Source organism: Anser anser (genome assembly GCF_964211835.1).
Source record: "Anser anser genome assembly, chromosome: 1".
In the NCBI taxonomy this organism is placed as follows: Eukaryota; Metazoa; Chordata; class Aves; order Anseriformes; family Anatidae; genus Anser; species Anser anser.
This window is the reverse complement of record NC_139720.1, coordinates 100,987,194-101,008,108: the sequence shown is the minus strand read 5'-3', so window position 1 is coordinate 101,008,108 and position 20,915 is coordinate 100,987,194. Positions and strand designations below refer to the sequence as shown.

General features: G+C 39.4%; 1 protein-coding gene across 4 annotated transcripts in view; it reads left to right on the top strand.

Moving 5' to 3' along the window:
• WARS2 (tryptophanyl tRNA synthetase 2, mitochondrial) overlaps nt 1-20,915 on the top strand; it is a 41,692-nt gene that overhangs the window by 6,973 nt on the left and 13,804 nt on the right. For 3 of the 4 annotated variants that reach the window (XM_083851180.1, XM_083851179.1, XM_083851181.1), the window contains one exon: nt 15,070-15,327. In XM_083851180.1, the coding sequence (XP_083707306.1) occupies nt 15,070-15,327 (258 nt within the window). Of the gene's footprint in view, nt 1-6,086; nt 6,291-15,069; nt 15,328-20,915 lie in introns of all 4 variants that reach the window. The other variant, XM_083851182.1, reaches the window with a different exon arrangement.

The following is a 20,915-nucleotide window of genomic DNA, read 5'->3' as shown; positions in this document are numbered from 1 at the left end:
CTGAAGCTGTCACAAGCATTGCAAAGGTGAAGTTGATCCAATAGTTTCAGTGATATCTGTACAATGTCTAAATAAAGAGTTAGTGTTGTGTGCAGGGACCACTGATACGGGTTTCCTCAGTTTTCATGGTGTTGTGTGTAGGTCACGTTACAAACCACTACCCAGGATATTGATGTTTTTTTCATAACCAGGCAGATAAAACCCTGTAATGCTCCATTTGTATTTAGATAGCACTTTCATAACTGTACAGAGTAGAACCGTTTTGTTTACATTAACTAGTTTATAGATGAGGGGTTTGGAGCCTTACAGTACACATTAGAAGGTAATGTAAGTGCTTCTTATTGAGCTTTCAGAGGGGGGTAATCCCACCTAGGTGTGTGTCAATATTTCAGTTCCTGTGCAGAAAGATCCCAAGGGTAAGTAGTGAAATGTTTCCATTTTCGAGGCTCAGAGCTCCTATATAACTCTTCTAATTCGCAGAAGTATTCAGAAGCTAAAGTGAGATGAGATTGTGTATGTACTCCCACACTGACAAACTGAGTATTAATATGTGGTTCTGAATCCAATCAGTACAATCTTCTTACAGTTGTTTCTGGTCACATACTCTCACTGACAATCAAATATCATTATACCGTGGTCTTCATAGTGTTCTCCCGACAATCTGGATGTTAAACTGTTGATCTCATTTGGGAAGTTACTGGCCAGCATTCAGAAAACTTGAGTTTCTAGCATCTTCACAGCTTCTAAGCTCACCATCATCTATTTCCTTTTGCCAGGTGTGCAGTTTTGACTTTGACATCTGCTGTGTAGCTCTGCCTTGGAAAAGATATTTCAACATTTCCTTGTTAATAAGATTTCAGGCTTCTAAATGATCTCAGGAGTGATGATTTGGTCCAAATGACCAAAGATTTACATAGCAACTATTTCTGTCATTTGCTTTCATGCTCACAGATACTCTAATATCACTGTCCTTTGGCAGCGAGATTGCTAAATAGCCTGTTTTGAGCTTATCCAACAGCAGAAACAGTTCTTTTCAGGGATTCTTCCTTAATCCTAGAAGGTCTCATGGGCATTCCGTTTTCTGCTTACCAGCGTTGCTTTTTACATTAACATCAGCAAAGAATTATGGGCAGCTACAAACTTTTGATGACAGAACCACATTATTCTATCCTTCCTAAATATAATCTTTTTATAGCCACATCAAAGATTCTTTCAAAGGTGGTCTTTGACTCCTACTTGAATTGGGTTATCCATTTGCAAATATTTTTCTTGAAATCACATACTTGCCAAGATGTGGAAAGACTTTACTTAATAGGCATCCATAGGGTGCTTTCCTTTTGCACAGAAGAACAAAATGGTTTCAAACATTTCAAAGCCTCTTTGTTGCTTATGTAAAGGGAATGAAGGGTCCAGCCCTCTGAATTCCTAACCAAATCTCATTTTGCATCTCTGCTGGCAACAAATTAACCTATGTAATTGCTACCACCAAGAATGAGTACACTTCTGGTCTCCATGTATTTCTAATGCTTTTTGTTGTTTTAGAATATATTCACATTTGACATCTTTGCAGAGTTAAAGCAGTGTCAGCACTTTCCATGTTCATCGAGCATTAAGCAAGGTCAGAACAGCGAAAGGTGGTGTTCCTCACTTCAGAGTGACATTTTTACAGTTCACAGCCATGCTAAATGGATTGTGAGTCTCTAGCAGAATACATTCAAAAAATAATGGAATGTTATACATCTCTGGAATTACTGTAGTACAGTCTGCTTCTTTTACACCAATGTACAAATTGTATATCCAAATTGAGAGTCGGCAATTTTTCTGGTTTCCTGTGGGCCAGATTGGGTAATACAGGTAAGTTAGTGAGGGAGATTCCATCTTTAAAATAAAGCAATGTCACCCAGGAACTAGGGAACTTTTCATTTGACATTTCTGGGCTCAAAGTGCATCACGGTTGGGACTGTGATGGTATGATGTGACATGGATCGAGTGTGCTGCAGCTATTCTAATCTCACACATAATGTTCTGCATACTTTTATGTGCAATAGGCCTCAATCATGATAAGCCGTAATTGTACTGCTACAAATCTTTATATTTAAATGGTAGTAAACAAGGGGCAGTCTTCTTTAAACAGCATTTTATTGTGCTAGTGACTGGGGGTGCTGGTGCACATTAGATATCAGACCTACAAGAGCTTCTTTTCTAAGCAAAGGATTTGCTCTGCATACTGAACATTTCAACAGTTGTAATTTCAGTAGTTGCTTGCCTATTCTTTCAAACACATGCAGTGGAAATCTAGGTACTACACTCATTTTCAACCCAACCATAGATACAATTCCTTAGGGAGAGAATATAGCTTTTATTGACCAATTTGACCATTTTTTTATTGACCATATTGACCATTGTCTTTGTGGTCAGTGCTTGTATCTAAGCTGAAGCTTCCAGATGAGTTTCTGTGCTCCTGGACTCAGAAACATGCCTTGGCTACATCAGCCTTTGTGGGCAAGACCTGAGCATAAATGAACCTCCCTGTTTTTGTCCCTCTCATCCATTCCTTGTTCCTTGTTTGTCCTTTCTGTGGAAACAGCCCAATTTGGTGATTTTTTGGACCAACTTATTAAAAACAGTTTAAATGAAGTTCCAAGTATTACCTTTCTCACTTCAGAAAAAGTTTTTTTTTTTCCTTAATGCTGTAGAAGTCCTTGATAGAAGTGATTATTATGTCTAAAGTATTTAACTTGATAGTTCTCCTAAGCATAGACAAGGTGGACCAGTTGTGGCATTTTCTTTTGTGCATGAGTACACCATTAGAGAATTTACTGAGAGTTCCACTTTGTAAGTTCTCCCAACAGTCGTCAGGTGGTTTTAAAATTTTCCTTTTCAGACAGTGACCACAAGGTGAAAATTTTTAAACAGCTGTGTTAATTTTGGCCCCATGTGAAATGAAGACAACTTTTCCCAGCTACAGGTAATTGCCAAATAAAATAATGGAGGGGAAATGAACTACTCTTTGAGTTTCTAGGATGATATTCTGAAGAAACATAAAAATTCCGAAGAAAAGTTATTTTTTTAAAAAACATCCCTCTCGATGTAAGTTGATAGTCTTTGTTTATATCCCATAGGGCAATCTTGGTAGCATGCAGCCTCCTCATTCGAAAAAATATATAAGAAATATAATGAACTCTCTTTCAGCTAGAGGTCAGAGGAGAATCAACAGTCAGCAGATGTTTTAAGACATTTGGATACTACTGTGATCAAAAATATAAAATTTCTCCGATTTCTCTGGGAGGGAAGTATTTAGTTATGGGGGCATTCTTTAGCTTTTTTGTTTGTTTTAAGATTGCAATGTTTTCAATACTTAAAATGTGTTTGTTCAAATAAGCTATAATTATAATTTATAAATAATTTATGACTTTCTTAATGCTGATCTCTTGTAGCAAAATGAGTGCTAATTCTTCAATGGTTGCTATCAGTTTTATTCTATTAAAGCGGTGTGTGTTTCTGAATATGGGTATTTACCAGATTACAAGCAGTTAATGTTAACCAGTATTTCACATCTTTCAGCAACACAGAATGGTCTTTCAGAGCATGTCAGTGTATAGCTGCTACCTGTGAAAAGGCCTCAAATCTCAAATTTTGTTAAATGCTGGTAGAAAGACTTGCATCTTGAGCTACAGCGAGATCCTAGGCAGTCTAAGTAGAGCTGTCTTCTATCTTCTTTGTTCATCTCACTTCGACCTTAGTCAGTTACATAAAATCATAGGCTCAGAGAACTGGAAGAGACCCACCTAGAGGTGAGCTGGTGCTTCCGCTGTCCCAAAATAGAAGTGAGCTGCCGCTATGTCTTTATCAACACATCTCATATAATATTTTCTTATAACTATTTCATTACTGTTAGACAATCAGAACCTCTGTAAGCACTCTTATGAAATGTTTTCTTTTTCTTACTGTTGAAAAGTTTTCTTTTCATCTGTTCTGAATCTTTCTTACTGCAACTTAAGCTCATTTTTTCTTACCCTATTAACTGTGGTCTCAAAAGTCATATGTAGAGGACTATGTATCTAAGGCATGTTTAAAATCTTGTCTCTCCTCAATTTTCCTTCCATTGGACTAAACCTCAGTTCTTTTAGGCTTTCCTCCATAGTCTTATTTCTGAGGTCTCTCATTAGACTTGGTTATACTTCTGTGGCCTTTTTCTACCACTGTTTTGAAATGCAGACCCAGATCTTGGCCCACTGCTACAGCTTGAGGCCGTTGTCATCATGAGTAGGGTGAGAGATTTGTTTTGTGCCTTTCGATTTTGATTCTATTAATGCATTCCTGTGCAATTTTTGCTATAGTTTATTAATCTGTGTTTTTGCATAAGCATGACATTAAGTCTTCACTTTCTAAAGTGTTACAAACTTCAGATCCTTTTCTGCAGTTGTTGCCTAAACAGCTGTTCTCCTTCCTGTATTTTTGCAGTTCAGTATTTCTCACTGTATATATCCATGTCTTTTTTCCCAGTAAAGAGCATCCCATTTTTTCAGACCATTTTGCCTCTCTGTCAAGATCTCTTTGAGCCCTTATCACCCATCCAGCTTTGTGTCATCTGCAGATTTAATGAATACTCTTTATTTCATCGTCAAGATCACTAATGAAGATAATAAAGTAATGAATAATACTGGACCCAGGATGAAACCCTGCAAATCTACAATTGGTTTATCTTTCCACACCCACTGTAAGCCATCAATAAATGCTGTTTTGTTTGTTTGTTTGCTGTCCAGTTCAATCTCCTAGCATGTAGTATTTTGTCTAGGTGCTATTTCCATAGCTTATGGGAAACTGAGACCCTAAAAATCAGGATATAACCTTTAATACTTCTCCATGCTAGCATCTCTTCTGCTGTAGAAGGTTATTAGAAAAGTCTGGCATTGCTAAGTCTTGAGAAGTACTGCTGTTTGCTGTTTATAGCTGTAATTTCTTCTAGGTTCTTAAAATTACTTCCTGTATTTTCCAAAAATTGCAGTTACTCTGACTAATGCAGAGTAACTCTTGGGTGAGGTCCCAGAGTGGAGTAGAAGCCTCTCTGCTCTCTCCTGGCCCACTGCTGCTGTGCGAGTGTGCTTTGTACGGCCCCTGGGGCTGCAGCTGGATCAGGAGGAAGGCAGACCTGGTGGATGCATCAGAGAATTGTCCCCAGTCTCCAAGCATCTGTGCCCTCAAGTGTTTATTATTTGATTGCTGCTTATTCAGCAAAGTTCAGTAAGCTTTTTTATGGATGTGTGTCTTAGGTGTGTTCTCCACAATGAAATAAGCCTGTGTAACTCCCTCTTCTTTTCCCTTTGCCTTGTAAGCAGTGCCTACAGTATTGTGTAACTATCATATTTTCAGCTTTGAGCGTTGTGTGTGTGTCACCTAAGGGATGTGGAGGTGGCGTGTATGGGGCTGGCCTGACCTTGGTGCCTTGCCCAGCTGGCCAGAAGGCTCCTGCTGGTTGTCCAGCAGGCTTAGCTCCCCCTGCAGCCTCCTGCTGGAGAGGCACTAATTGAGCATTTCACTGGGTTTCTGTGAAATGGGCTAACGGAGCCTGCAGTTAATGTGTGTGAATAGGCAGTTTTCTTGAAGAAGCTTTATCACTTTAAAAAAGGGAGAGCAAATGGTCTGAGAACAGCTCATGAGGAGTTAAGGCTGGTAGGGTGCTGCCTGTCTTGTACTGTTTGAGACCATCGGCTGCAGTTCAGCGTGTGGCTTTGGAACCAGGCGGTGCAGCAGCAGCACCTGCATCCATGTGCATTGCTCAGGAGCTGTGCCCCTCTGGGCTATGCCTCAGCTTTGGACAGGTGCCACGGCATGCTGTCTGTCCACTTGATATGGAGGTCTGTGGGGAGCACAGCACGCAAAACTCAGGCTATCAGTCTGTGGCCTTGCTCAGGGAGGCTTTGTGTTTTAGAGTAGGACCGGTCACAACAGCTGGCTGTGTGCAGGACCTGTGCTTGCTTACTTCACCCACTGCGCGCAAACCCTTCACACTCTGTCAAAGATTAACACTGCCTCTTGTGCTAAGATCTCCGTGGAGTATTTGAGCCAGCTCTTCTGTTTTGTAGGCTGCCGGCTGCTTTGCAGTCCCTTAGCTGGAGTTTGTGTCACTTGTTTAATGCTGCGCAAGAGGGACAGGTCTGCGATGCCTTGGTCTCGGAGGTAACTCTGCGGTGTGGTGGTGTGAACTGCAGCAACCTGCCACAGATAATCCTTGCGCCTGTCAGTACAGCTGTCACTAGCACATCAAATGGCACGTGGAGCTCATAAAGGCAAGTGGGAGAATACGTTTGTGGGACACAGCACACCACATGAAAGGATCCATTTGCTTAGTCATCTTCAAGGAGGCAGCATGAGAGGGCAGCCTAACCCAAACGCAGTTACACTGCAGTCTATTGCTAGCCCTAGAGGGCAGAATTAAATTTATAGAGTGGGGTTAGTGTATGCTGTAAATGTTTCTCCTTTAAATGTGTTTCTCATTTTAAATACAAATATTAAAATCTTAAGTTTAAATATAAATGTATTTGACATTCAAGAAAGGGGTACCAGGCAGTGCTCTTTAAATCTTAATTTAGTTTGGTTTCTGAGCAGTGAGTTAAGCCCTTCTGAGAAGCTATTAATCTGAAATCTTGCTCTGGTATAAATATGTTTTCTTTCTAATTTAATGTTAGTTCTTTAATCCCTAAATTTAAGAATTAAGCATGATGAAATAGCATTTGTACCAGATGAATTTGATGTATTGAGTTAAGAGATTGAGATAAACATGTTTTAAAGCCTTCTACAGCAACTTTGCGGAGAAGTAATTGCTTAAGAGGCAATAAATGAAGAAAAGCCTATAGTACATAGACTGCTTCTAAGGTTCTCTCTTACATTTTTTTTTCTATTTCTAGTGGCATTAACACTTAAATTGTCCCAATTAGGCTTTAAAATATATGCTTTGGCTAGTAAAATCTGACTTCTGGTTCCCCTGAATTTTGCTGCTTAATAGCTAGTTGAAGACAGTTTTCTGCTAAGCCAGCGTATCGTTTTATCGTTTTAGAAACGAGAGCTTTGAAGTTGCAAAGTATTAATGAGGGAAATAAAAAATCATAGACAGATGCAAAAAATGCAGTAGTTGGGAACTTTTGTCAGCCAAAGAATTTCTTTTGTCTCTGAGGTTGAGGCAAGTTTTTCTTTTTTTTTTTTTTCCCTCTCTTTTTGATCCCTGTTGGGAGGATCTTCACGTTTGAAATTTGAAAATTTCTAATTTGTGTGTTTTACTCGTGTCTGTGTTTACTTAATACTTCTTCCCCTAACTTTCACATTTGCTTTTTTTCTGGCAACTTTGAACTTGCTTCAGTTTGGGACAGCTAGGACTAAATGAACTGCCACGGATAAAATTATAACAAGAAGAGCAATGTCTGTGAATGATCCTTTGCTGTTTCCTGAGTCGTTCCAGTCTCATTAATCAGTGCTAGTGCTGAGGCGGCTGTGCGGTGTGTTATGTCGCCAGCACAGCAGCTTCTCCGTCCCTTTCCCCCACCCCCTGCGTGCCTACACAGTGGGGAAAACTAGAGAGGGAAGCCATCAATCTTGCCTGTCGTATGTGTCAGCAGCGATTCTCCTGTCGACTTCCTGTACTCTCCGTCTTGCCCGCCACCTGTGTTTAGAATTAGCTCGGATGCTGCAGTCTTCGCTCACCTCTTCACCTGTTCTGCCCTGACTACATGGCTATCAAAATAAAGCAGAGGGGCTAAATGTTATAGCATGTGAATAGCAACCATCACTGTGGGTTGCAGGGTGATTTCTGTTGCAGCTGTTGTTGTGTTACAGCTATTGTAATACTGCTGCAACCTTCTGTAACGATGAGGTTTTTAGCTCTGAAAACTTTTGCTAGTGTTTCAGCCCAAAGGTGAGCTTGTGAGCGAGTTGTTTTTCTTTTAATTAATTTAAAAATGAAAATATTAATTAGATACATTATGTAAATGCAGGAGTCTGTCTCCCATCAGTTAGCTTGCTGGGTTAGATTTATGAACAGGCCGAAGGAATTATTCAGAAACCTCATCTTTATACTCTGTTACTCAGGCGATACAATTAGCAGATTCTCCAGGAGATGATTTTTATATCTGTATATCTGGCTGGAGGCAGGGGGGGTCTTGAAAATACAAGCGTCCATCTCCCCCTTCCCTGGGTACCAGTAGATTGAAAAGCGGAGATGTACTGCCTCTGTGCTTCTAGGCCAGGATTAATGCCATAGTCTTATGGCCTGTCATGTTAAACCGTAGCTCTGTAACAGACTCCTATCAGCTGAATTCTTATGAAATTATCTAAATATTTCCTATGCCAAATGAAAAGGAGAAAGCAGTCCTGAGAATTGCCAATTGGCAGTTTTCTCTTACCTCCTTGAACAGATGCTAGCTTTTTCTCTTTTTAGAACAGGGAAGAGATTCAATTGGTATAAGATTTCTTTATACTTGTAAGTTTGTCTTCATCTGACATCTTTTCAAGTGTATGATGTCAATATTTATGTTATAAATAAAGTTATAAAGAAGTTATAAAGAAGAGGAGCTTAATTCCTGTGAATGCTTTTATGTCGTTTTATTTGTGTAACTTCTTTTGAGAATCAAATTAACTGCATTGTGACTGATTGTGCTGCATGTTTGAGAGGCAGATTTCTGTTGACCATGCCAGATAAATACATCTAACTTAGATTCAGCTCTCCCAGAATTCATAAAGCTAAACATGATGGGCATAGTCAGGATACAAAGAATTGCTTAGAGTAACACAGAGGTTTTTTGATCTGTTTGAATCTTTTCAGTGTGGATTCTCAGTACTTTCAGAGTCTTGGATTGTTTTCTTCTTTTGAGTGGGTACAGTCTGAGGCTTCCCAAATCACAGGTTCCTTCACTAAATAGCTATATTTCTGTCCATGCTGTGTCTTGCAGTATGAAGACAGTTCATACTTGAGCTTGCCTGGGTCTTATCCTGACCAATTAAAAAAATAAATTCTTCCTGGTGAAGAATCTTAAAAATCTTTTTTTAAAAAAAATAGTAACTTCCTATAATTTTAAAGGAGAGAGAGGTGGCTTCTTATACTAATAAACAAAAGAAGACTTGCCCTTTTAAAAGTTGCAGATGTGGTGCTGAGCTCATGGAAAGAGCACTATAAGTTCATGGTCAGTGATAGAATGAAATGCTTTTAGCAATGGGCATGTTTTGCTTTCCACTTGATTTTTAGTTTGGTAAAGCAATTCTAGGTTATTGCTAGTTGTACATTTCCATGCTTGTTTCTAAAAGACTCTTAAACTCTTTACTTTCCAGAGTCTGTAATCTTTAATTTTAAAGAAAGACGTTTTTTCCAGATTTCTCTAAAGAAACTACTATGTATTTTAATTTAATTTTTAGGTATGTAATTGTTTTACATGGGCTTTTTTTTAAAGATGTCTTGTAGCTGTTGTTTTGTTTGGATATCAATTATACCTATATCTGAGTAATATGTACTCAAATTGTACAGATGTCTAAATTGGAGGGTATTAACAAAGTGAATTTGAGTCAGCTGAAAGTCATGGAATGAAAAAGAGAAACTTTATTGTGAAACTTCTTCTACAGCTGCAAATAGTTTAAGGAGCATATGGCATCCTGCTCTGGAGGTTGCAAAAACCTTTTAAACGCAATTGGAAATGCAATATGTACAGCTACCAGCATCGAAAGGACTGCATAGCTGCTCTAACATGCTGCTGGGTTGCTGAAGAGCTTGGAAGCTTCTCAGTGTGCTCTTTAGCAGATGAGAGAATCATGTGTCTGTTTTCTGAGGTGTACACCTTAACCCCTAAAATCCTCCTTCTGTAGGGTTCCTATAACTTGTGAAAGGGACTGTTTCTTGATGTAGCATGACTGCTTAATATGTGAAAACAGTTTGGCCCACCAAGGACCAAAAACTAAGGGGAACTTAATCAAAGGTAGCTGTATTTTTGAATTCTCCCTTCTCTTCTTCAAACAATTTCTTGCTTTGGTAGATTGTTATAAGTATATATTTTGTGCAGTCTGCATGTTTCTTTCAAAGATAATAAGGTTCGGTACTGTTTGAGGCAGTCTGCCCATGTCATAACTAACATGAGAAAGTTGTGTATCATGCAGACATTTCCCTATGTATCTGAACAGTATTTTGTTGATTTTATTAATATTCTTTCAAGAATTATTTTGGCTAGAGAAGCATGCTATAAACACCGTAGCGTTCAAAATAAAACTGTGTGATAGACTTAAGGAGACACCATTGGTATGTGTCCTGAACTCTAGCAACTTGGCTGTGTTCTCCAGTTCTAGCACACTTGTCTCATATGTACAGGGAATGAGTGTGGTTTTGACTGCCAAATTGATGCCTTGACAATTGTAGCCCTCCTTACTGCACATGTGACCTGTTGAGAAAAGCTCAGCATTGGTCCAAAACAGCAGCACTGGGTTTGGGAAGATGTCGTCTTTTCCTGTATAGCCTTTGGCATTCAGAATAGATGCAGGGTATTGGGATCATCACACTCTGCGACAAGAAGGTAATGCTTATTCCTGATAGTTCAAGAGCATTTACTTGTCAGCTGCTAGTTTGAGGAGCAGCAGTTGCTCATTCACTACTGAAAAAGAAGGTAGGTAAGAAGACACCTGATCCTTAACAGGTTTCAGACCAAACTTGTTTAGAAGTGCAGCCGGGAAATGCACTGTGGTGTCTGGAATCGCCATGCAGATGTCTTATTGAGAGAAAACAAGTAATGGATGTTAAAATGTCTGTTGGATCCCATGCTCTTAACAGGAGTGTAGATTAACATGCAGCACTAGTGGTGTAGGTGCACACACCATACAGAGTTAAACATACGAACAGCAGGCTCACACTGTGCTTACTACAGATGTCTGAATGAGTGAGTGCCTGTGGGCTGGAGCTGCATGTCTTGTGGCTTTCACTCTGCTCCATTGGGAAGTCTTCACTCCTTTTGTTTTCATCCTTTTCCAACTTCGGTACTTCGGAGCACACAGCTCCCATCCCCTGACCTAGCAGCTTCACTGAAGCGCATTCCAGCCCTATGATTTCATGGTACCAGGCAGAACTCCCCTGCCATGCTGCTATGCTGCCCGCTGCTTCTCACGGAGTGAACAAACAGGGAACATAAACTCTCTCCAAAGGAGCAATGTTCTCTGTATATTTTTAGTGCTAGAAATTCAAGATTCATTTAAGGGTGTTTCTTCTGTTGTTTTTTGTTTTAATATAGACTTCTGCTAACACAATGAAATATTTCATACCACCCTATTTGCTGTAACATCTCATGCTTTATGTTGTTAAATAGAATCAAAGGAGTTAAAGATGAAAGACTTCTAGTCAACTGGTCCCTCAGCTGGGAGCCAGTGTGGGTTTGTTCTTTGTAATGTACTTGCTAGTCAAGCCTAGCTCAGTTTTCATTATTGGATTTACTTGTTTCTGCAAATTCCATACTTTAAGTAATTGCTGAGCTTTGACTCAGTATAATGCTGCTACTGTTTGTTTCTTGTGTTTAACTTGTTATTTATTGCCCATATACTGAACAACCTTTTATAAGTAGTTGTTTACCATTTGAACACACAAGCACCTTTAAAGATGCCATGCTTGCTTTCACAGGTACACTCTTTTCTGGGTAGATGGAGAACTTTGTTCTCTGTTTATATAAAACCATGTCCATTTTGCATTGTATTTGGGTGTTTTCTTTCCAACTTAAATTGTGTCACCAAATGTTAACTTATGTAGTATTACAATAAACCCATCTTTAATTAGCTCATCATTACCCTTCAGGTATTTGGTGTAAGTACAGAATTTGAACGTGCATGTTGAGACACCAATATTTTGTATTTTCTTGGTGAAAAATGTTTTCAAACTACCTGTTAAAATGTCTCTGTTACATCTGTGCCATCTATTTGAGTATATTAAAATCAGGGACAATTTTGTTAATATGTCTGATACGTTCATAGTGACTTAATCTACAGAGTTGGCAGTGATCTTGGAAGTGAAGAAGAAAGATAAAGAACATGTCATGGAAAGCATATGAAGCAGGGACCGAGGCTGCAAGAGACTGGAATCAGTGTGACTTTGGGGCTGAGGTTTGTAGATAGAGTTGTTCTCCACAGGCTCAGGGTGCCAGCTGTGTTTGGGTCAAGGCATTGGCACGTGAGCTGACCTGTGTGAACTGCAGAGATTCCAGCTTTCTGGTACAACAGATGTTTACCCCAAGGGGGCAGAGCTGTTTCTGTCCTAAAGTACTATGAGCTTCAGAGTATCAGGGAAATGAAACAGTAACAGGATATTTCATGTGATGCTGTCTTTGTCTAGATGGCAGTCGAAAGATGTGCAATCTTCTGCATCATGCTTTAACATGGTCATCTTAACATACTTTATGTATGTCCGTAGTGCCTTTCTAAAACATTGTAAAGTTTCTCAACTATTCTGGCAGTGCAGCTAGGAAACATTCTCTATAAAGCCCCTGGAGTCAAGGCAGTAACAGCCTCCTTACCGTATGGCATTCTCTCTGCTTCCTTACTGTCTTGATATGCCATGCAAGAGGTCATCTGGGAAGCAGGGGATGGGAGAAAACAAGTAGAGGAAGAAAATACGACAAGAACATGGGAGGGGTGAAACTATGTGGAGAAGAAAACGAAGAGTGGAGCTGTAAGCAGCCATAGCCTGTGTAGAATAGTGTGGTTAAACAGGCGTATAAATGGGTGCTGGAAACTATCAGCGCTGTGAAAAGACATGAAGGTGGGAAGGAGCATCAGGATTTGAAGTGAGTGAAGAAGACAGAGAGATGAGAAGAGGAAATGTGCTCTGAGAAACAACCAGCTGTTCTGGGATCCCTGGGTACAGAACGCCATCTTAGTGATCATCTATTTATAGTCTTGTTTCCTTTCCTGAGCAACACTGGAAGCAAAAGACAAATGTTATGCCTGCTAAATAACTTTTGCATTGCTTTGCCACCACTCTATGTCGTTAATAATAACAGCACAGCTCTGAACCCTAGTGAATTTTCAGTTCAAGTGTCTACAAAACTTCATTTTATTTATATATTTTGGGATTCTTTATGCCTCCTTCTCTAGGTGAGCACCTGGACTTGCTCAGTTAACAGCAAGTTGGCTGCAGTCCTTGGGCCAGGTAGTAGCTTAGCAGGAATTCAGGGGTTCTGCAGGTGGCAATAAATGCTCTGATGTAGGTTCCTAGGAAAACAGGGGGTCACATGGCAAGCAAGGAATTGTATAGCATGATCACATTTTTTGTAATGGAGAAAAAGGGTATGGGTGGTCAAGGACTGGAGAATGAGAACTGGGAGTTAGAATTACTGTTGGAGGAAATGGTGTGCTTTTCACAGCAATAGCTGCATTCTAGCTACTGTGCTGGAGGTTCCCCAAGAGCATTTAGAAACTGACTCAGGAATATACCACGAAATCAAGCAGATATTTGGGGTGGAGGGGGAGGGTTACCGCATGGACTTAAGTGTGTAGGCACTTAGGAGAGAAATTAGTGTGGCTGCTAGCCCAAACTTGCTCTTACCTGTCGGCACAAATGCTAATGCATTGGATAAGAAAACTATCTTGACCTGAAAAATTAGCTTGCTTTGAAAGCAAGAATTTTTCAGCGAATTTTGAAGTAAATGGGCTAGGCTTTTCTGAACTACAGATGATGATTTTTTTTTTTAGTTTTTTTCTTCAAAAAAAAAAACTCTGCTTGGAAATACTTTCTCAATAATTTTTCTTGAGTCTGAGTTGAAGAGAATAAAGGGAATGCTGTCAATTTGAAGTCCTATTTTTAATAGTTAAAATTACTGGTACTTGTCTGACTCTTGCTGCCATTTTGCGTGGTTTCATAGTTGTGTGACTTTTTTTTTCTCCTCCCACCCCTCCTACATTTATAACAGAGTCACAGGAATGGTAACATTATATCACTAAATAAATAATCTGTAACTTTTTATAAATGTTGCTTGTAAAACTTAGCAGGAAAGAAATCATGCAGCCAGAGGTATAATGAAGTTGATGTTCCTGTTGTGTATCAGAGTCTAATGGTTTGTATTGTGCATCTCTGTGACTGGGACTCCCTGTTGAGGTTGCTGAGACCCTTGTTTATAAGTTGAGCAGTCTTGCATGCTCTTACGACTTGGCATGTAACAAGCATTTTCACGTAAAGCATTGCTGAATTACTTTCTGAATATGGTGGAATTCTTTGGAAAAGTAGGGACGTAATTGATCATATGCTGACAGCTTGAGCCTCTGAGAAACGGTCAGATGGAGCGCTGAGATGCAGGAAAACAAACTTTCCAAGATGGTAACTGTCATCTAGCCAAGCTATACATCTTTTAAGCTTTTTAATCTTTGCTCACAACCTCAGCTTCTTAATCATTTTTTTGCCGTTTCTCTGAACTTCCTTCAGATGTTGACTTTTCACTGGTGCTGTTGTGTTGATGGTATTCCAGGTGTGATCCTGAGCTATGGCAATATTTCTTTATAGAGTCCTTTAGAAACTCTCCTGCTGCCAAGGTGGATAGCTTCAGAACTTTGATAGTCTTGATCTTTGGATCAAGGACTAGGAACACTCAGAATGTTCTCTGCAACTGGAATAAGAGTGTAGCGCTCATGGGAGTTAAGATGGCAATCTGCTTGGATATTGTATACATTTATAATAAAAATGTTTTGATTTCTCTGTGTTGTGATCGTAAGTATTGGCATCAGAAAGATAACGTACTGAAGAGAAACATAGTGTCAGAGCAAAAAGAAGATGAAAGAATCTACCACTTGGTTTCTGAAACCTAGCATTCATTGATCTTGTTTACAGCTATATTTGTTTGCATATTTGATCTGGCTATTTAAGATCATGCTAATTGTCAGTCTCTGCAGCAAGATAGAGTATTTTGACTGACTTATTGCACTTATTTTTAGGCATCTCTAGGTAGGGCTTTTTAATGCATTGACAAGTGGAAAGAAGAGACAAGCATAAGTAAGGCTTTATTAATAACCTAAAATATAAAAGAATTTGGCAAAAATGCTTATGTTAATTTTACCAATGCTTTGTAACAGAATATGGTCATGGATCGGATTTTCTCTGGCATACAGCCAACTGGGACACCTCATCTGGGTAACTACCTTGGAGCCATTCAGAACTGGGTGAATCTGCAGGAAGAGTACAGCTCAGTGTTATACAGCATTATGGACTTGCACTCTCTCACCATGCCAAAGGAACCAGCTGTCCTGCGTCAAAACATACTGGACACCACTGCTGCCGTCCTTGCCTGTGGGATCGACCCCAAGAAGTGCTTCCTGTTCCGACAGTCGCTGGTTAGTGCCCCTGTTATATTAGAAGCATTTCTAGTTAAGTGGCTTTCCAGTCCTGTTAATGAAGGAGTATAGCATTACTGAATTTTTGTATCTTCTTCATGCTTGTGGTCCTAGGAAATGTTAGCAGTGTTGGATTTCAAATTCACCCCTTACTGCTGTTCTGAAGAAGCTGAAACCATGATCAGAAAGTCCATTTAGAGATAAATACATTATAAATTTTCCAAGCAGAGCTAGCAGCTTATGCATGTGTGATGGACACCAGGTATCCACCATGCCATTCTCTCACTCTCCTGCCTCAACAGGACATGGGGATACGATGAAACAACTTGTGGGCTGAGATAAGAACAGGGAGATCTCTCACCAGTTACCATCATGGGCAAAGCAGACCTGGCTTGATGAAGGTTCATTTAATTTACTGCCAATTAATAACAGTAGAGAGCAGTGAGAACTGAAAGCACCTTCCCCCGATCCACCTTCTACCTCCTCCCCGCAAGTGGCACAGGAAAATGGAGAGGGAGTGTTATTGTCAGTCCATAGCATTTCATCTCTGTGTCTCCTTCATCCTTACTTTCTTTCTCTGCTCCGGTGTGAGGTCCATACCATGGGATGCAGTCCTTCCTGAACTCATCCAACATGGGCTTCCAACAGGCTGCAGTTCTTGAAGAACTGCTTCAGTATGGCTCCATACCACGCTGTTCATCCTTCAGGAACTGGACTGCGCCAGCACACATCCACTGTGGGCAGCAGCTCTCTCTAGATCACCTTCTCCTGTGTGGGTTCCTCTCCCCTGGCTGCAGCTCAAGCCCAGGGTCTGCTCTGGTGGGGGCCACAGCCCCCTTCAGGACACCTCCACCTGCTCCACTGTGGGCTCTTCCACAGGTGGCAGCGTGGAGATCTGCTCCATGTGGGACCCATGGGCTGCAGGGGGACAGCCTGCTCCATCAGGGGCCTCTCCACAGGCCGCAGGGGACTGCTGCTGTGTGCCTGGAGCACCTCCTGCCCTCCTCCTGCACTGACTTTGGGGGCTGCAGGGCTGTTTCTTTCTACATTTTCTCACTACTCTTTCCTAGCTTCTGTTGTGCAACAATTTTTCCCTTTCTTAAACATGCTCTCACAGATGTGAGATAGGAGCACCACCGTTGTTCGGTGGCTCAGCTCTGGCCAGCAGTGGGTCCCTTTTGGAGCCAGCTGGAGCTGGCTTTTCTCTAACATGGGACAGCTTCTGGGTTCTTCTCACGGAGGCCACCCCTGCAGCCCCCTTGCAACCAAAACCTTGCCATGTAAAACCAATAGAGTGTGTTATGAGTAACACAGTGGAAATACCCATTAATCGTTAATTTAGCTCAGTAAATCTTATTTTGGTCACAGAATAGTAATTCATAAATACATAAACATAGTCTGTGCAACCATAAGGGCAAGTAAAACATGTCTCTATGCTTTGGTTTTGGCATTTACTACTCAGTCTGCCAGCTGCACAGTATCTCCTGCAGGTGATTGGCATGGTATGTTTTTGTTAGTTGCATTAAAATCACCAGTGAGTTCTGTCTTCTCTGGAATTTTTTTTCTCCTCTTTCAATACAAGCTCCTTTTCATACACACCTTTTCCCACCTGATCTAGTAGTTCATATGTGATTGCTTCTTCTGATTGTGCCAAATGATACTGGGTTTACCTTCCTACTTGGTATGTGTAAGCCTGATCTAGCACACGCTGCATTTTCCTGAAGCATAACTTATTTTCTTGCCCTAATAACTTTCTATAACAGACTTTAAATTGGCAAACTTCTGTTATTTCCAACAGAGGCAGATACATCATAGCTTATGCTGTTGTGAAGACATCTTTAAACAGATGTCCAACTTGCAATAGAACTGCAAAGGTGATATACACAAGGTCTGGATTTTACCAGTGAGAGATGAAACCCAGCTATTACTTTTTTCTTTTGAACATGGTTCTTTACAGGCAGTTTCCTGTCATTGTCAAACTGCAAATGATAATCACAGCTCCGTGTCCTTGATGGATATTGAAACAATGAAGACAGATTCAATGTCTGCATCTTTTTTTCTTCTATATTAGAAAACTAATCTAAGTAGATTACCACCGAATTCTAATTAAGATATGCTTAAATTAATTTAACCTTTGTTCAAATCTGTTCATCTTTTTGAATAAAAAGCTTGGCTTTTAACTTGGCTGTAGCCTGACTTAGCTTCATTCAGGTTGAGGCTGACATTAACTGGAATATTCTCAAGATGAGTTACAAGCCATCAGTGCAGTAAAAAACAGTTTGGTTTGTTTTTCTTTTTTTTTCTTTTTTTCTCCAAGCAACTGAACAATTCAGTTAGTTACAAGATCAGCAACTAGAAACACAGACAAAGACTTTTCAGTGTGGAATACAGATGATTTGCAGGTTATGGTTAGAGGGGAAGGAAATACAGGTTTCTAAAACAGAAGGTGGATTCAAAAAGGACTGGACAAAATATTCTGCAAATTCTCTTGAGGTCTGTTGCAAACCTGAGGTGCCACCTTTGCAGAAATTGCTGCCACCACCCTTAGCCCATGTTAGGAAAGTATCTCTGCTTTCCTCTGTACCTAAACTCTCTTCTGCTGTTTGCTGTCAGAGGTGAATATTTGGTCTGATCCAGTGTCGCTGTTCTTACATTCTTGCGACTTTTAAAGCTGAACTATTGCTATTGCAGGTCTTGCTAAAGCCAACATGCAGAATTCCCTTGAACCTACCAGATTATCAATGAGGATCTTGCATTGCAGTTAGCCATAGAAAACATGTTGTATCTTTCACAATGTAATTATACCGAGATAGAATCTTTGTGTCCCCAGAGAGAAAGTATCAGACTCAGAAAATGGAAGACAGGACTGTAAGTGATGCTTCTGTAGAACCAATGCACTCAACAACCAATGAAAATTTTGGCTAGCTAGACTTGAAAAATGTTCAGCTTTATCAAACAGAAGTTGACACCAAAGATGATTCTGTTTTATGTTATGATGGGTTGTCTGGCCTTTGTTAAATATACTTAATAGCTTTTATCTATCTTAACTTTTCTGGGTGCCCTTATCAGTCCAGATAGCATGTTTTTTCTTGTTATTTAATCTAAAGCATTAAATACTTGCTTTCTATGAGTGGTGTCTAATGCCTTGAACTGTTGTCTTAGTAGTACTTACCACATGTATCAATACAGCTTTCAGAAGTGGCTGATTTTAGCAGGTTTTTGTAAGCTTGTTGTCACACTGCAAACAGCAGAAGGACTATGATAGTAGTTTGTGAATCCAGACCGTTTCAGTAATGGTTCAGGCTGAAGTGGTTTGTTGACTTCCCCAAAATAAGTCTATTCAAGCTATATGTGGTGGTCAGGTATACACAGCAATGCACTCTTCATCTGTTACAATTACATTGGCAGGACCAGACATTTCTCTGGAAGCAATTAAAAGAAATATCTGCGTGTAGCTGTTGATGCGAGGAAAGGAGACAGGAACCTTGCTAATGTGATAATTGCATTAGTATGATAAAGAAATAGTAAGTTAAGGAATGATATAATATTAAGATGATTGTTCCTCAGAACAAAGGTGTAAGATGGATTGCAGTTATTGCTAATTAAGAAAGCTTATTGCCTGATTTTATTTTCTTTTTTAGATTTCTAATTGCTTAGTTTTTGTTTCTTTTTGTTTTTTGTTTTTTAAAAAAGAGAGATGAAAAGGAGATAGCCTCTCCTTTTCAGCAACTGTAGCAGCCCCCAAGGATAGTTTAAAAAAGACTATTTTTGTTTACAAAGATTTGGCTGAAGCGTAAAGCAAAGTAACCAAAACTGGATGGATACTAATGTAGGCTGTATTTTCAGAGGACAGCAGAAAAACAAAATCCATCTGCAAATAGAGAAATGTTTTTTGTGTTTGGTGATTGACAAAGTGGCTTTCTGTTTTATTGGTTCAGATTGCTATTTAAAAGACAGAGTACTCAGTAGATTAGCACACCACAATTATTCTTGTATTTTCTGTTCTATCTTGAAAATTACAAAATATGTAGATCACAGAAGTGTTACTGCAGTTACTTCTGATTAACACTTCTGTTCATTTTTCAGTAAACACTACACAATTACGTGATTATGAAATATGAACTTCTGTGTTTAATTACTAAAAACAGCTACAAGTAATGACTGGAAACACCCTGGTCCTGTAGCAGTAATAATGATGAAATTCTTGTACTTTAAAACTAATCTGATAATGGCAAGCTCCCACTAAGGGAATTGATCATGCAGTTGCTATTGAAAATGTTCCTGTGTCCTTTTACTTTCTCTGGATCAACATGGGGAAGAATGGTCTAGAATCCCTGAAGAAGTTTTTGGTTTGTTTTATTTTAGCTACTCTTTCTATTCTTTCTTTCTGCTGTTTGTGTAGCTTCTCTGGAATATGTTTGCCATATGTGAAGAAAAATATTGATTACTTTGTTTCTCCAAAGGCATGTGCATTTTGTAAGGGTTTCACTGTCGGTAGTCTTTTATTTACAGCAGGGTTTATGCAGATCAAATCTCTAATCCAGAACTATCTGAAATACCTCCAGAGTTTTCCCACATTTTATCATCCATTCCAATGCAAGAAAGAGACAAAAGGCTGAATAATATTAAACACGATGCTGGGAAAATAGTGTTGCGAGAACAGATAGCTCTCGGATTTACACTAGATCCAAAAGGTGCTGTTGTGATAAGGATACAGGTTGCCTTTGAGTCCCCAAACTTTGATGTGCCTTGCAAGGAAAATGAAATAAAAGTAAGTGGAATTTTGTATAGGCTGATTTCTGTTGTGTTACTTTGAGGTCATATGGCATCTGTTCTTAATTGTCACATGTATAGCTCAGTTATCTACATATGCGAATTGCTAGTTTGATGAAAATTAGACGTGTATGCTTCAGAATCTACCATTTGTAAATTACAGTTTTCCATAATATACGTAAACAGAAACTGAATGTGTGTCTGAATATTTGGTCTATATATATAGCTGTTCTCCAAATACCTCCCACACCTATGTTACCTTATACAAATTTGATCTCTAGCTTAGGTAAATAGTGACTGGAAAGAATAAATGATGATAACTTGAAAGTACTTAGACGATGACGAAGATTTAGGGTAATGTTTGGAACCACGCTGTCTGTGAAGGGTTATAAACAAGCACACCTAGTTAAATTACCTAGGAAGAGACAACTGTGGAATATGTTGGATTCTCTAATGGCCTCCTAGTGAGTGAAGATTTTTCATTACAGTTCTTTTAATTACATTTTCTTAGGTAGGAAGACAAGTCATAGAAGAGTGACAATATCTGTAAAAACAAAAATAAATGCATATTTCAGAATTATTAATTTTCATTTGGAGTACAGCTGCAAGATGTATGAAACTGTCTTTGCTCGTAGAGAAAACAATATCAGGATACCCTTTCAGTGTCCGTCTTTGCCTATCAGGCATAAAATGGAAGTTAACAGAATAATGACATATACAACGTATCCTAAGAATACTATAAAAATATATATATATTTCTTAAATAGTACCATAACTGATAAAAAGCTGTAACAGTCATCTTTCATAAAACAGAG